The 15125-nt window shown below is 36.7% G+C and overlaps 1 protein-coding gene across 9 annotated transcripts in view; it reads left to right on the top strand.

The window, feature by feature from the left end:
* Window positions 1-15125, top strand: part of plch2a (phospholipase C, eta 2a) — a 168263-nt gene that overhangs the window by 122411 nt on the left and 30727 nt on the right. For all 9 annotated transcript variants that reach the window (XM_048210744.1, XM_048210745.1, XM_048210746.1 and 6 more), the window contains 3 exons: window positions 5850-6093; window positions 6625-6754; window positions 13450-13620. In XM_048210744.1, the coding sequence (XP_048066701.1) occupies window positions 5850-6093; window positions 6625-6754; window positions 13450-13620 (545 nt within the window). The remainder of the gene's footprint in view (window positions 1-5849; window positions 6094-6624; window positions 6755-13449; window positions 13621-15125) is intronic.

Consider the following 15125-nt stretch of genomic DNA (forward strand, 5'->3'; position numbering starts at 1 on the left):
GAGGGACAAGTTTATGTCAAGTTTAGGCTTGCAAAAAATGAACATTTTGTCATTACTTACTCACTCTCAAGTGGTTCTAAATCTGTTTCTTTCTTCAATTGGACACAAAATAATATATTTTAAAAAATGCGGGTAATGCCACCAGTTGATGGCACCCATTGACTTCTACAGTAGGAAATAAAATACTATGAAAGTCAATGGGTGCCATCAACTGTTTGATTACCAACATTCTTTAAAATATCTTATGTATTCAACAGAAGAAAGAAACTCATACCAGTTTGGAACAACATGAGGGTAAGTAAATAGTGTCAAAATGTTTTGGGTGAACTATCCCTTTAAGAAAGAAGATAAATTAATCAGACGCTACATTGATTTCATTCATTTTTCTTTCTTATCCGGACCGTTAAAAAAGTAATACTTCTGTCTGTTATAAATGTAATTTGATTGCTCTAACTGCCATGCATATGATAGATTAGCGTGGTTGTATCTGGACCTGCCTCTCTTGCCTTTCTATTTTCTGAGGTTGTCCTCAACTCCCATGAGTTATTGACATTACGCCTTGCAGGGGAAGGTTACTTCAGTAGCACAGTCGATGATTCATGTCTAAATGACAGCACTCATTGTGTCTCACGAGGGGGGATAAAGTTCAGAGTCCCGACATTCCACCGCAGGTTAGGGAATTAATCAGCTTCTTAAGTTGACTCAATTATTCATCAGTCTTTAACCAGAAAGATTTCAGTATGCACCATTTGATTCATTTAAAAAATTCATTTGAGATTCATTAGAGAACTTTGAGCCTATAAGAATTCATGAGACTCTAAATGTGTTGACAGCATGCAACAATAAGGTCATCTGAGTTTTCGCTACCCCTCGATCTGCATTATTTAGCAGCCTTGAGGTCTCCTACTGGAAATCGCACACAGATGTCACTTTTTGTGCTTTTTGTACTTGTGTTGTACCTGCTGTAGTATAGATGAAAACCTCTTATCTGTATGAATACAGTTTCGCATTAAAAGTAAGTACTTAAACAACAATCAACCTATCCTTTTGCATAACAACATACAAACGAAAATATGCTAACATCCTTTAATCTATTTAAGGGGATAATATTTTACAAATTTATAAATAATTAATTCTGTATTTATCTGGCACAAAACAGGATAACAACATTAAATTGAACTTTATTATTATTATTTTTTTTACTTATATTTTTATTTTGAACCACAAAACAGCATACAATACAGTATAATATTGGTTTTTAACATGTCAGTCCATCATATTCCAACAGCCTTGACAATTAATACATATTAATTACATCAGACACATTATCTAAATAGTAAAAACAAATACACCTAGTACAGGGGTAGGAAGGGATTAAAAATAAATAAATAAATAAATAAATAAATAAAAAATAGGGAAAGGCGGAGAACAACACATGAAGGATGTAATCATATAACATAAGATCACTGGAGTATCAAAGGCATTACAGGAGCCCATCTCATTAAGAAATTAGTTTTCTGAAGTCGTAATGAATATGTGATTTGTTCCATTTCGTACAACTCCCATACTTTTTGAATCCAGGCATTGTATGGGGGGGGGTCAGGTTTTAACCATCTGCATGTAATACATTTGATGGCTGCAGCAAAAAAAAATTGTATAAATATATTTTAGCTCTACCCTCAAAGCCCTCTGGACACACACCTAGAAGGGCAATTGTAGGGTCTTCGGGGATTTCAAAATGGAAGATTTCTTTAAGGGCGTCGAATATATATTTCCAATAATTTCTTAATTTTGGACATGACCACAAAATATGGGTGTGGTTGCCAACATGCTGGCCACAGTTTCTCCAGCACTTGTCTGAGCAGGAAGGATTCCATTTTGCAATTATCTGTGGAGTTCTAAAAAATCTGGTTATTATCTTCCATTTGAATTCCCTCCAGATATTAGAGTTGGTCACAAGGTGTACCTCTCTGCAAACTTCCTCCCAAGTTTCGAGAGGAACTGTTTCGTTAATTTCCGCCTCCCATTTCTCCTTTATCTGTAATGTGTTATTTGGGTTCTTAGATAGAAATAACAGATATATTTTAGAAATGATTTTTTTGACTGCATGTCCACTTTGTGTTTCTTTAAAAAGCAATTCTACTGGAGAGGGTTTTTTCACAATTTCTAGATCCTTATGTGTTGTGAAGAAATGTCTCAATTGTAAAAATTGAAGTTTATTTTAAAATAAATACATTACAGCACACAATAATAAAACACATTTATATGATTGAGTTTTCACTTTGTGAAAAAGAAGTTCTTTCAAAAAGAGTACTTATTACAGAAATAATACACTTTAAAATATATATTTCACCCAAAAAATAAAATGATCCCATGATTTACTCACCCTCAAGCCATCCTAGGTGTATATATCTTCTTTCAGATGAACACAATCAGAGATATATTTAAAAATATCCTTAGTCCTCCCAGGTTTATAATGGTTGTGAATGGGGGGCTGCATTTTGAAGTAAAAAATAATGCATCCATCCATAAAAAAAGTAATCCATGCGACTCCAGTGGGTGAAGCGATGCATTTTTGTTAGAAAACTATCCATATTTAAAACTTTATAAATTAAAATAACTAGCTTCCGGCGTACGACCGTGCGCAGAATGCGCACCTAGGATGGCTTGAGGCATGACTAAATCATGAGAAAAATTTTAAGTGAGCTATCCCTTTAAGTGCAAGATGAATGTAATGTTTTCGCACACTTAAAGCTACATATGTAACTTTTTTTTGTTCAAATTTTGCAAAATTTAAATATTGAGTCAATGCATCATCAACCCTTCTTCTTTCAATGTGTTTTTGACCAGGTGGGATGGTTTTCATGGGAAATTGTGCACATATATAATTTGCCCCTGTGAGTCTCATCATATCCACAAATAGAGAATGTTGCTCCTTCTACTTTGACGCATATATTGTGTGGGAGTGGCATAGGTTAGTTGTCACAACGAGTGAGAAAGGTTGACATGGAGCACACTAAATCTCGAACCTCTGGGGAATCACCCGTTTTTAAAAAATGCTGAACAGAGGAGAGTCTGCTGGCAAAAAGAGAAATGAGAATCAACATTGACAGCTTTTCTGAGATGGTGAGAACCAAGTGATTTGAAATGTTGTAAAAGTGACAAAGAGATGGTGTTTTTACTACTCAACAGATGAGTAAGGTATTTTATTGAACAGATAAATTGCCATATGTAGCTCTCTAACAGATTGTAAAGTATTATCTATTGTGAAAGGTCATTTCATTATGGTTGTTGTAGCGCAGTGCTGGAATTTATTTTTAAGGAATTACCATGTCTATTAATGGGTATAGCTACAGTACCGTCTTCAACTAGTCAGCTTGAGATCCTTTCCATCTAAACTGGTTATCAATCTCTTAAGCCCATTAGTGAATGCACAACAGCATAAAATTGCATTTGCATGCTCAGATGACATCATTTTTGGATTTCTATGTGTGCATTGGTGCCGCAAAACATATTTATCCACACTGTAACACAGAGCTGAAGCACAACCAAAACAATGTTCTTCCATAAAATGCATGCAGTTTTGTTTTTTAGACGCTAGAGGGACAAAAGTTACATAGTGTACCTTTAATTATGTTATTTGCAATTAACTGAAAATGTAGTATAGTTTAAATTCATATAAATGCAATTAGATGAACTTTGATACATCTTTATATGTAATTTAATAATTATAATGTTTTTGAAATATTTTGAAGCATTTATACTTTAATTTCATTTCTATTGAATCTTGTATATCATGTATTTAAATATGTTTGTAATGATGAAGTTGCAATTTAGTACTTTTAAAATATATTAATTTTAAAAAGTAAGGCTTTATTTTAAGGTGTCAAATTGTGTAATTATTACACAAATAAGTACGGAGTAAAATAAATCAACAAGATGTACTTAATATAGGATTATGGTTTGGTTTAGGTTAGTTGCTTGTAATTATGCATCCTTTACTGCTATTACAATAGTAAGTATGTATAACGTGTAACAAGTACAATAAAATAAAGTGTTACATTGAATAACACACTAGTTAAAATTAAAATTAAATATTTTACATGTGCTTTAGTATGTTAGTTAACACATCAAAATCCATCTTTAAGTTCCTTTTATTTCAGTAATATATTATCTGATGATCAATTAGCATCGCACACCTGTAGGTCATAGATAGGCGCATAGGAAAAAAGACTGGTGTAGTCAAAATACGGAAAAAAAAGGAAAATCCCGCACACTATCAACTTGCAAAACCGTAAAAAAGTTCTTTATTGGCAACGTTTCGATCGTATGATCTTCATCAGGCATGATAATATATTTTTTAGTAATATTTTTAAATATACTTTTAAGATTTAAAGTACACTGTAAGTACAAAATCTTGTGATGAACAGCAGCATTTAATATTTTGTTTTAAAAAATAAAAATTAAAGGTGCTAAAGAGGATTTTTTAGTCGACTGAGAAACCAAAGACTGTTAGTGAGTTTCTGAAATGAGCGCATGCGTAAGAACAACCCCCCTCCTTCACAGCTCATTTCGAGGGAACGCCTCCCAAAACTCGTGCACGAGTATTGGAAACACGAGTGTTTACCACCGGCATTCGCTGTGTCGTGTTAGTGGATTCATTATGTCGGACTCACCGCAGGTGACTCATAATCTGCAGTTGTTACTCCTGTCTTCTGACAAAAACATTGCATGCGGCGCCTGTAGAGTGTGGAAAGTTACTGGAGCACGCAGCCGGGCACGTCTCGCACAAGGAACGTCACGGCAGTGATTGACAAGCCAGAGGGCCAATCGTTTACGCGATGATCGCGTAAACAATTGGCTGATGTTTTTAAGGCCCTACCTCGTGCACAGATGATGTATATTAATATTATTCCTTTCAGTGCACCTAATAAATAGTCATTTATCAGTTAGTAAAGACAGTTTCAAGTAATATTGCAAAAATGTATAAAAAAAACCATCCTCTTTAGCACCTTTAACTACTAAAACACTACTGAAAACTGTAATGTCAACCATGGATTACGCAAGCTGACAAGTGTGGTTTTGTCTTGTAGCCACATGAAAGCTTTTGGCTACTTTTCAAAATGCTGTTTAACATGTTGCTCCAACTTGCTGCTTCAAAATTAAATAAGTCAACACAAGAAAGAAAATGTTTGTTCATTCATTCCATCAGGTCTTTCTTGTTATCTTTCTTAACTGCACTTTCTTGTTGTTTATCTTTCTTTCTTAAATGCATTAACAATTTGTATAGGACAGTTTAGCACAGATTAGCATCATTACACAAGAATATTTTAATGAAATATACAAAAAGCCACGACTGACCAATCAGAATCAAGGATTCTAAAGAGTAATAAACAGATATATTGTGTTTATTTATCTTGACATGGTGTTACATTTCAAACATTGGTGTTAGACAACAGGCATGTGGTGAATCAGATATCACTCCAGTAGTTTTTGAATTGCTTTGTTTGTGGGTTGAGGAATGTAATAGCCTGCTGTGCAGATGTGGCTACTCTTGGCAGACAGGATCTGGTTTAAATGAGCACAAATTGATGAATTAAGTGTTTCTAGATGTTGTACATTGGCATTGGAAAGCGTTTAATTTGAGGTAGCCATCTGCTCTTCTCATTTACATAATCTGTTCTTGAGAGACTCATTACACACATAGGGATGTTGGTGCATGATGATGTTTCTTTGAGAATTTTGCAGCTTGAAGGAAAGTAAAATGTTAATGAACACCTCAGGATTATAGCATAAATGTCATCTTTTTCTTTAACTACTCAGTCCCTATTGTCTTTTTCTCCTCCCAGTCTCAATCGACTCCATTCGGGAGGTGTGTGAGGGGAAGCAGTCTGAGATTTTTCAGCGGTACTCTGACGGTAGCTTTGATCCTAACTGCTGCTTCAGCATCTACTATGGCGAGCACATGGAGTCCCTTGACCTGGTGTCAGGTACAGGAGAAGAAGCTCGCACCTGGATCACTGGCCTTAAGTACCTTATGGCCGGCATCAGTGATGAAGACAGTCTGGCCAAACGACAACGCACTCGTGACCAATATCCTTTCTAATGGAGCTCCCATCCCAGAAACTCAATAAATGCTATATACCTTACTATCAATCAGATTTTTAGTAGATTAGGAAACATGAACATGTTAGAACTTTTAGAAGAGTTAGATTCTCTGTTGAGGAAACTCCCTCAAAACTGCTAAACAAGTTACTCATAATTTAGTAGTTTTAAAGTAGTTAGCTACAACCAAACTATCTTTTTATAAACGTAGTTAGTGACAATCAAGCTACCCTTTTATAAAAGTAGTTTACTACTGTCAACCCATGAAGACATAGTTACCGTCAAGCTATCTTTAAAAAAAAAGCAGTTAGCTAGAGTCAAGCTACCTGAATCTTCCCAAAGTTATGTCTTCCTTATATGGGAGACATTTAATGCAGCCATTCACAGTCAGTGAATAGATACATAGCCTTTTTTTAATTATTATTATTATTATGCTAGACCACTACTCTTTAAAAAAAAAGTAGATTGTCAGATTGTAGATGTATTCTATGTTCTCAGATCCTTAACTCTTCCCATTACATGGCTAAAGCAGACCTTCACAGAGGCTGATAAGAATGGAGACGGCTGCCTCAGCATCAGTGAAGTCCTACAGCTCCTGCACAAGCTCAATGTCAACCTGCCCAGACAAAAAGTCAAACAGATGTTTAAGGTAAGCTAACCACATTATGATCAGCTGCTCGCTCAAGAAAATTGGCTTTGGTTGACAAAGGCTATAGCCACTTGCCAAATATTGTTAAATCAACTTTTAAAGGTACAACATCTGCAGTTACCACAGGCTCTTTGATAAATGACTACTTTCATCAAGGCATTTTTACCTTATACACACTTGGACCGTCAATATATTTTATGGTTTTTGTTATACTTGACAAAAAGACTAGTCACACTGTAGCTTATTCTGGTCAAAAACACCCACTTAGTCTGACCGACACGTAAAGTGACCAACCACAGTCTACTTTTTAGATTGTTAAGATCTTACCGGCTACACCAAAAATGTTAGATTCTGCTGCTCAGGTGAAAAAAGTACACTTCCACAATGTACTTAAAGTGCACTATTTTCGTGCACTCATTTTATACTTAATATACTAAAAATTCTTCTTTAGTACCTCTTAAGACAATCTTAAGAACATCTAAGTGTACTCAACTGTGCTATTTTGAGACACCATGAATATGAACTAAAATGTCTCTGTATTAAAAAAATATATATATATTTAGTTCCCACTTGTATTACACTTGAACGCATCCTTCATACACAGTGTACTAAAAGTGGTAATTAAATACATTTTTTTAATACAGAGATAGTATGTTAAAAGCATGTTTTAGTTCATATTCATGGTGTCTTAAAATAGCACAGTTGAGTACACTTAGATGTTCTTAAGATTGTCTTAAGTACTAAAGAAGAATTTTTAGTATATTAAGTACAAAATTAGTGCGTGAAAATAGAGTGTTAAGTACATTATGGAAGTGTACTCCAATCTCTTCACCAGATCCCGTCAGAAGATGCCAAAAGTGTAAGATGCTGCCAACTATGCCAAAAATGATAGATTGTTCCAAAACGCTAGGAATATTGGATTCAATCTCTTCACCAGATCCTGTCAGAAGTTGCCAAAAATGATAGATGCTGCCAACTATGCCAAAAATGATAGATTGCTTCAAAACACCTGGAATACTGGATCCAATCTCTTCACCAGATCCCATCAGAAGATGCCAAAAATGATAGATGCTGTCAACTATGCCAAAAATGTTAGATTGTTCCAAAATGCTAGGAATATTGGATTCAATCTCTTCACCAGATCCTGTCAGAAGTTGCCAAAAATGTTATGAACGTCACCTTTTATGAATCCTTCAGCTATGCCATGTTAGATTGTTAAAAAAACACCATTGGATTCAATCTCTTCACTAGATCCATCAGAAGACACCATAAATGTTAGATCCTGCTGACTGTGCCAAAAATGTTAGATTCTTCAACATGATGTTTTACAGGTTAATATAACCCTAAAAGGAAAGGTTGGCACTGTATTACTTAGTACCAGCTGGTATTAAGTGTCTCAAATGAAAAACCTGAATATTACAGGAGTTACAGTGATTTCATGGCATAAACCAGCAAATCCAAATCCAGCAAGTAGTTTCTTGCAAGTAGTCACTCAGCCTTGGAAACCCCAAATCAGCCTAAAAACAAGTTGCAATAGTTTCCCCGATCTGTTAACAACCTATGCATTCTGACACCTGTAATCAGATTAGAGCTTGTATTTTGTATGCATGAGACAGTGGTCCTGTATTATCAGTGGTCCCGTATTATCAGTGGTCCCATATATCTAGAATTATTCTTAATTTATAACTTAAATATGAAAAAACAGATAATTGGTCACCACTGAAGATCTTTGCAGAACACTTAAAAAACAGTGTTTGACATATTATCGACATTCCTTCTTGCGTTTTTTTTTTTTTTTTTTTTTTTTTCTGGGCCACACCACCATGGCCTTCTTATGGTGTGTATGGTTCTCTCTGGGCTTCAAAGGATTTTTCCAGGCCGTCTGGATTACTGTGTGTGAGTATGTGATTGAGACCTCACCTCAGCTGTTTGCAGGTCGCTAAGCTTCACACTTCATCAGCATCCACCCCATCTGCTGTAAATGGACACAGATGGCCTTTAGTGTAAGACACAGTAAACCACAGGGGGGCAATCTGGCCCTGCTATCCAACAACAGAGAGTAATGTCACCTGAAGTCTTTGGCCCTGATTCACTGGCTTAACCTCATAAACAACCTGTGTGATTCTCAGAACACTGTGTGCTGGAATCTTCTGTTTGTTTATTAACTGTTTATAAAACTGAAATCAAATATGTTTGAATTAATATATATTAGATAAATATATACATATGTTTTGGTTTTGTAGTTTTTTAATCATTTTTGTATTTTTTAAATACACTATATATTGTTCAAAATCAAGTAAGATTTTTTTCTTTAAACAATATAATACTATTCAGCAAGGATACATTAAATTGATCAAAAGTAACATTAAAAAACATTAAACATTGTAAAAAACATTGTTACAAAACAATCAATTTCAAATAAATGCTATTCTTTTGAACTTTTTATTCATCAAAGAATGCTGAAAATAAAATGTGTCAGTATATTATATATATATATATATATACTGATCAGGCAAAACATTATGACCACTGACCACTGACAGTTGAAGTTATTAACACTGATTATCTCTTCATCACGGCACCTGTTAGTGGGATATATTAGGCAGTAAGTGAACATTTTGTCCTCAAAGTTGATGTGTTAGAAGCACGAAAATGGGCAAGCGTAAGGATTTTAGTGATTTGACAAGGGCCAAATTGTGATTTCTAGATGACTGGGTCAGAGCATCTTCAAAACTGCAGCTCTTGTGGGGTGTTCCCGGTCTGCAGTGGTCAGTATCTATCAAAAGTCATCTAAGAAAGGAACAGTGGTGAACCGGCGACAGGGTCATGGGCGGCTAAGGCTCACTGATGCATGTGGGGAGCGAAGGCTGGCCCGTGTGGTCCGATCCAACAGACGAGCTACTGTAGCTAAAATTGCTCAAGAAGTTAATGCTGGTTCTGATAGAAAGGTGTCAGAATACACAGTGCATCACAGTTTGTTGTGTATGGGGCTGCATAGCCGCAGACCAGTCAGGGTGCCCATGCTGACCCCTGTCCACCGCCGAAAGTGCCAACAGTGGGAAAGTGAGCATCAGAACTGGACCACGGAGCAATGGAAGAAGGTGGCCTGGTCTGATGAATCACGTTTTGTTTTACATCACGTGGATGGCCGGGTGCGTGTGCGTCACTTACCTGGGGAACACATGGCACCAGGATGCACTAACCGACGGAGTCAGTGTGATGCTTTGGGCATTGTTCTGCTGGAAAACCTTGGGTCCTGCCATCCATGTGGATGTTACTTTGACATGCACCACTTATCTAAGTATTGTTGCAGACCAGGTACACCCTTTCACAGAAATGGTATTCCCTCGTGGCTGTGGCCTCTTTCAGCAGGATAATGCACCCTGGCACAAAGCAAAAATGGTTCAGGAGTGGTTTGAGGAGCACAACAATGAGTTTGAGGTGTTGACTTGGCCTCCAAATTCCCCAGATCTCAATCCAATCGAGCATCTGTGGGATGTGCTGAACAAACAAGTCTGATCTATGGAGGCCCCACCTTGCAACTTACAGGACTTAAAGGATCTGCTGCTAACATCTTGGTGCCAGATATCACAGCACACTTTAAGGGGTCTAGTGGAGTCCATGCCTCGATGGGTCAGGGTTGTTATGCCAGCAAAAGGGGGACCGACACAGTATTAGGAAGGTGGTCATAATGTTATGCCTGATCGGTGTATATATAAAAGATTAGTTCACTTTCAAATGAAAATCACCCCAAGCTTTTCTCACCCTCAAGCCATCCTAGGTGTCTATGACTTTCTTCTTTCTGATGAGCACAATCGGAGAAATATTAATAAATATCCTGACGCATCCAAGCTTTATGATGGCAAGTTACGAAGAAAGTGTTAAATTGTCAAATGTCAATACTAAACTACTGCATGCAAACACAAACGGTACTGGCACGGCGGCCCAAAATGTAAAAACACAAAACTGCTCACCAATTTTAGTTTCATTCTCCAGGCCTTTCTTTAGGCAAATTCATCCACGATGTTCTTGGTGTTTAATTCACAGCTTCGTGCATTCTCAATGTGTCGCCCTGGAAACCCCTATTTGTTGTATGTAGGTTTCCGATTGAAGGTTTTGAGTGTTTCAGGCTTAAAGGATCACTCCACTTTTTTTGAAAATAGGCTCATTTTCCAACTCCCCTAGCATTAAACAGTTGAGTTTTACAGTTTTCGAATCCATTCAGCCGATCTCTGGATCTGGTGGTACCACTTTTAGCATAGCTTAGCATAGTTCATTGAATCTGATTAGACCGTTAGCATCTCGCTCAAAAAAATGACCAAAGAGTTTCGATATTTTTCCTATTTAAACCTTGACTCTTTTGTAGTTACATTGTGTACTAAGACCGACGGAAAATGAAAAGTTGTGATTTTCTAGGCCGATATGGCTAGGAACTGTACTCTCATTCTGGTGTAATAATCAAGGAACTTTGCTGCTGTACCACGGGTAATTATTACGTCAGAATCAGAGTATAGTCCCTAGCCATATTGGCCTAGAAAATCACAACTTTTCATTTTCCGTCAGTCTTAGTACACTATGTAACTACAGAAGAGTCAAGTTTTAAATAGGAAAAATATCGAAACTCTTTGGTCATTTTTTTGAGCGAGATGCTATTGGTCTCATCAGATTCAATGAACTATGCTAAGCTATGCTAAAGGTGGTACCACCAGATCCGGAGATCGGCTGAATGGATTCGAAAATGGTAAAACTCAACTGTTTAACTCTAGGGGAGTTGTTCCTTTAAGGGTAGATTTTAGGTGGCTTTCAGTGCAGTCTGTCAAAAAGGACAAATATAATAAGTAAATGATAAAGAATTGGGTGTAAGGGGTTACGTCTTCTCGATGTATAAAGTTAATGAGGATAAGCGCGATTTTTCCCCCAAACCACTTCACCAGAAATCCAGCTAATTTCCAGCTAATGCAGCTAAATTTATTTGTTAAGGTTACAGTTATGGGTAGGTTTAGGGATCAGTGTTTGGTGTAGGCATTATAATACTGTGACATGACCGTTGACATGACCAATAAAATCGCAGGGCGACATGGGCCTGGCTTGTGACGTCACACTTGGATGTGGGCCGGGTTGGATGTCCACCGCAGGCTGCAGCGAGACGCTTCTTGCTTTTGCACGTAGTGCAGCATCATTTTAAAAATGATGCCTTTGTATTATGGCAGCTATGGGGTGCAAAAAATAACAAATGCACACAAGAAATTACAAAGAAATTAGAAATTACTGACGAACAAGAAATTACTGCACATAACATGCATACAAAAATATATTTATCATGGCCACAAATTAAATGTTCATTCCCTCGTTTAATTCCGTAATGTATTTATTTGTAAGGGCCATCATTTAAATACCTCAGTCTGGTACTCAAAGGAAGTAATGTCAGCTCCTCGGAGAGGTGTGTGTGAATGCTGCTCTTCTCGGCCTCTTCAGTGTTTGTGACCCGTTTTCACGCTTCTCACCATAAAGCACCAATTCTCAGGCGCTTAGCTCAGGGTTTATTACATCCTCCACACCTCGGCTCACCGCAAGCCTTTATGTGTGTGTTTGACTCAGCAGCTCTCCGGATCAGCGCTGGCGTATGAGCCTGGGATTCAGTGAGCTGAGAAAACAGTTTTGCTCTTATCGGCTGAGAACTGTAGGAGAGATGTGGAGGCGCTGTTATTTTTTAGGGGGGGTTGACTTCTCAGCATGGCAGGGGTTTAATTGTGACAGTGGGTTGCTGTTATTGAATGAGCCATTTCTCCAGTTGATTGAAGAGCTGCTGGTTTATCCTTCATCATAGCCAATAATCAGTGACTGAAGTCATGCTTTAGGAAGCAAATCTAACCACAACTGTGCATTAGTATTTTACAGAAATTCACCTAAATATTTCAATTTTCACTCAAGAAATGCCACACAGACTATAACGGTTACAGTTCATAAACCCTTTGGACTAGGCATATTTGTGGTATTTCCTGTAAGAGGATCTCTTATATGAAAAAAGTAGTATGCATACTATGTAATAGAACTGAAAGTGATTTTACAAAAAAGTGTCTTTATGAAAAAATATGACAAGCCTTGTTGAGGACTAGAAACATTAGATTGAAAGCCTGACCATAATTTGTTCCAGGCTAACTATAATACATAATACTTAATTTTTTACTTAATACCATTAAGTAAAAAGTAATCCAAAAAGAATTGAACACTTATTACAGAAACAGAACAGTTATTACAGGTTTAAAGGGTTTAAAAGGAATAGTTTAGTCTTCTGAAGTGGTACAATAGCTTTAAGTGAGAAAATAATAGCTTTATTTACTGAAAATCTTCCTGAAATATCAAAATGGATTGATATTTGAATATATTTAAGAGCAAATGAGAAAACTGTGATGGAACTAAAGCTTCAGTCTATTCCTCCTACAAAGTGCTTCATATCGTATGACTTCAAAAGATTTGGAATATCAAGCATAAGTCATATAGGCTACTTTTATGTTTGCTTTATGGTGGTTTTACCTGTTTTTCGGAACTTGACAGCCCCTGGACATATGCTTTTTATTGTATGTAAAAGAGCAGCATGAACATTCTTCTAAACTTTACAATGTTACTTACATGGTAAACAGTTTGCATCACCTTGATGTTCTTTCACTCCAAATTTCTCCATCTCTGATTTTTAGGAGGCAGACACTGATGACAACCAAGGCACTTTGGGATTTGAGGAGTTCTGCTCTTTCTATAAGATGATGTCGACGCGGCGTGATCTCTACCTGCTGATGCTAACCTACAGCAACCATAAAGACTACCTGAATACAGATGACCTCAAACGCTTCCTTGAGACTGAACAAAAGGTGAGGCATGGTTGGCAGGTAAAATCAACTAGTAATGTAAAGAAAAATACAGCAGATAACTGTGAAGCATCTGTCGTGCATGTTTTTTTCATGTCCACTTTTTTAACTCAGGCGCATAATTTGATAAACTTGATGAAAATACAATTTGCTAATGCTAAAGCCCTGGGTATACTTCATTTTGTTTCCACAGTGGAACACACAGCCTTACAAAGTATACTTCACTTGACTCGTGCGTGCACACAGGCGTTAGGTACATGCAGAAATCTCTCGCCACGAGTTACAACCCATTTAAATACATTTGTATTCAGTCATGCTAGAGTTGTACAAATGAAGGTACTTTGTAACCTCTTCACACAATCTCTCATCTATGTAGGCCTCCACTGTTGCTGTAGCTTGCATGTGTTCTGGTCTGTTCTGTTTATGCAGGTTTTGTTCAACTACCTTGTGAATCGACACCCCCAGGGCATGGTTGCCACCTTGTAGATAAACTAATTACTGCAAAAAAACTGAATGCACGTGTGACCTGTGTGTTCAAAGTATGCGTGGTAACAAAATTCCAGCGGTGTGCGTACAGTACGCGCATACTCTTCTGAAGACGAAATTCGCATCATGCGCACTGTAAGCTGATCCTCGCGTAGGCGTAAAAAGAATACTTTGGGCTTAATGTGACCGTTAATAGGCTTTTCCCCAAAATTTTGGAAAGATTGTCCTCATACACCCTTAAATCCTTCTCCTTCATGGTCTTTAAGAACAGCACAGAAATCAATGAAGCTTTTCTAAGGGGGGCTGCTGTACGGACCAAGCCCCTCAGTTCGGCAAGCATGTGATTCGCGGATTAATTTCTAAGTTTAACCATCATAGAGTGAATGTTTATCATTTGCCTGTATTTTTTCTTGACAATTTACACATTCAAGAGATTTTAAACCATTTGAGTGCAAGAAGAGGCGAAAGAGAACTCGATTGTGCATGCAGACATACAGAGGCACGTTTCAGAGCGCAAACACTAAATTGATTCCTTTTTCACTTCTTGTGTTTGAACGAACACATAAACACAAAATTATGTTAAAAAACCTTTCTCTGCAAGTATTCTTGTAAACACAGTTGGTTATGTCTTACATGAATGTAAACAGTTGAGAAAGAAATTGGATGTGTATATCATTATATTGGATCCGTGCATTCGTTCTTAAAGTGACAGCAACCTATAAATAACTGCTGTTATCTTTAATGTTAAACAAACAACAAAACACATCTTTGATAAAGATGACTCTATATTTAATTTATACACTGAACACTATAGTGTTATTTTACATTCATTGCACCTGAATACTACTGTTAGACATTACTTTATTTGTAATTGTGTTATATTGTATTTATCTGTGCTTGTAATGTGTGTATTTGTTCTTATTTTATTAATAACTGTTCACTTATCTTTAATAATGTTTAATTATTAAAAGCTAGATTTATTTTCTGTGGTATCAAAGTACTTAAAATGGATTTTAAATGTA

The sequence above is a fragment of the Megalobrama amblycephala genome, linkage group LG12, assembly GCF_018812025.1.
Source record: "Megalobrama amblycephala isolate DHTTF-2021 linkage group LG12, ASM1881202v1, whole genome shotgun sequence".
NCBI lineage: Eukaryota > Metazoa > Chordata > Actinopteri > Cypriniformes > Xenocyprididae > Megalobrama > Megalobrama amblycephala.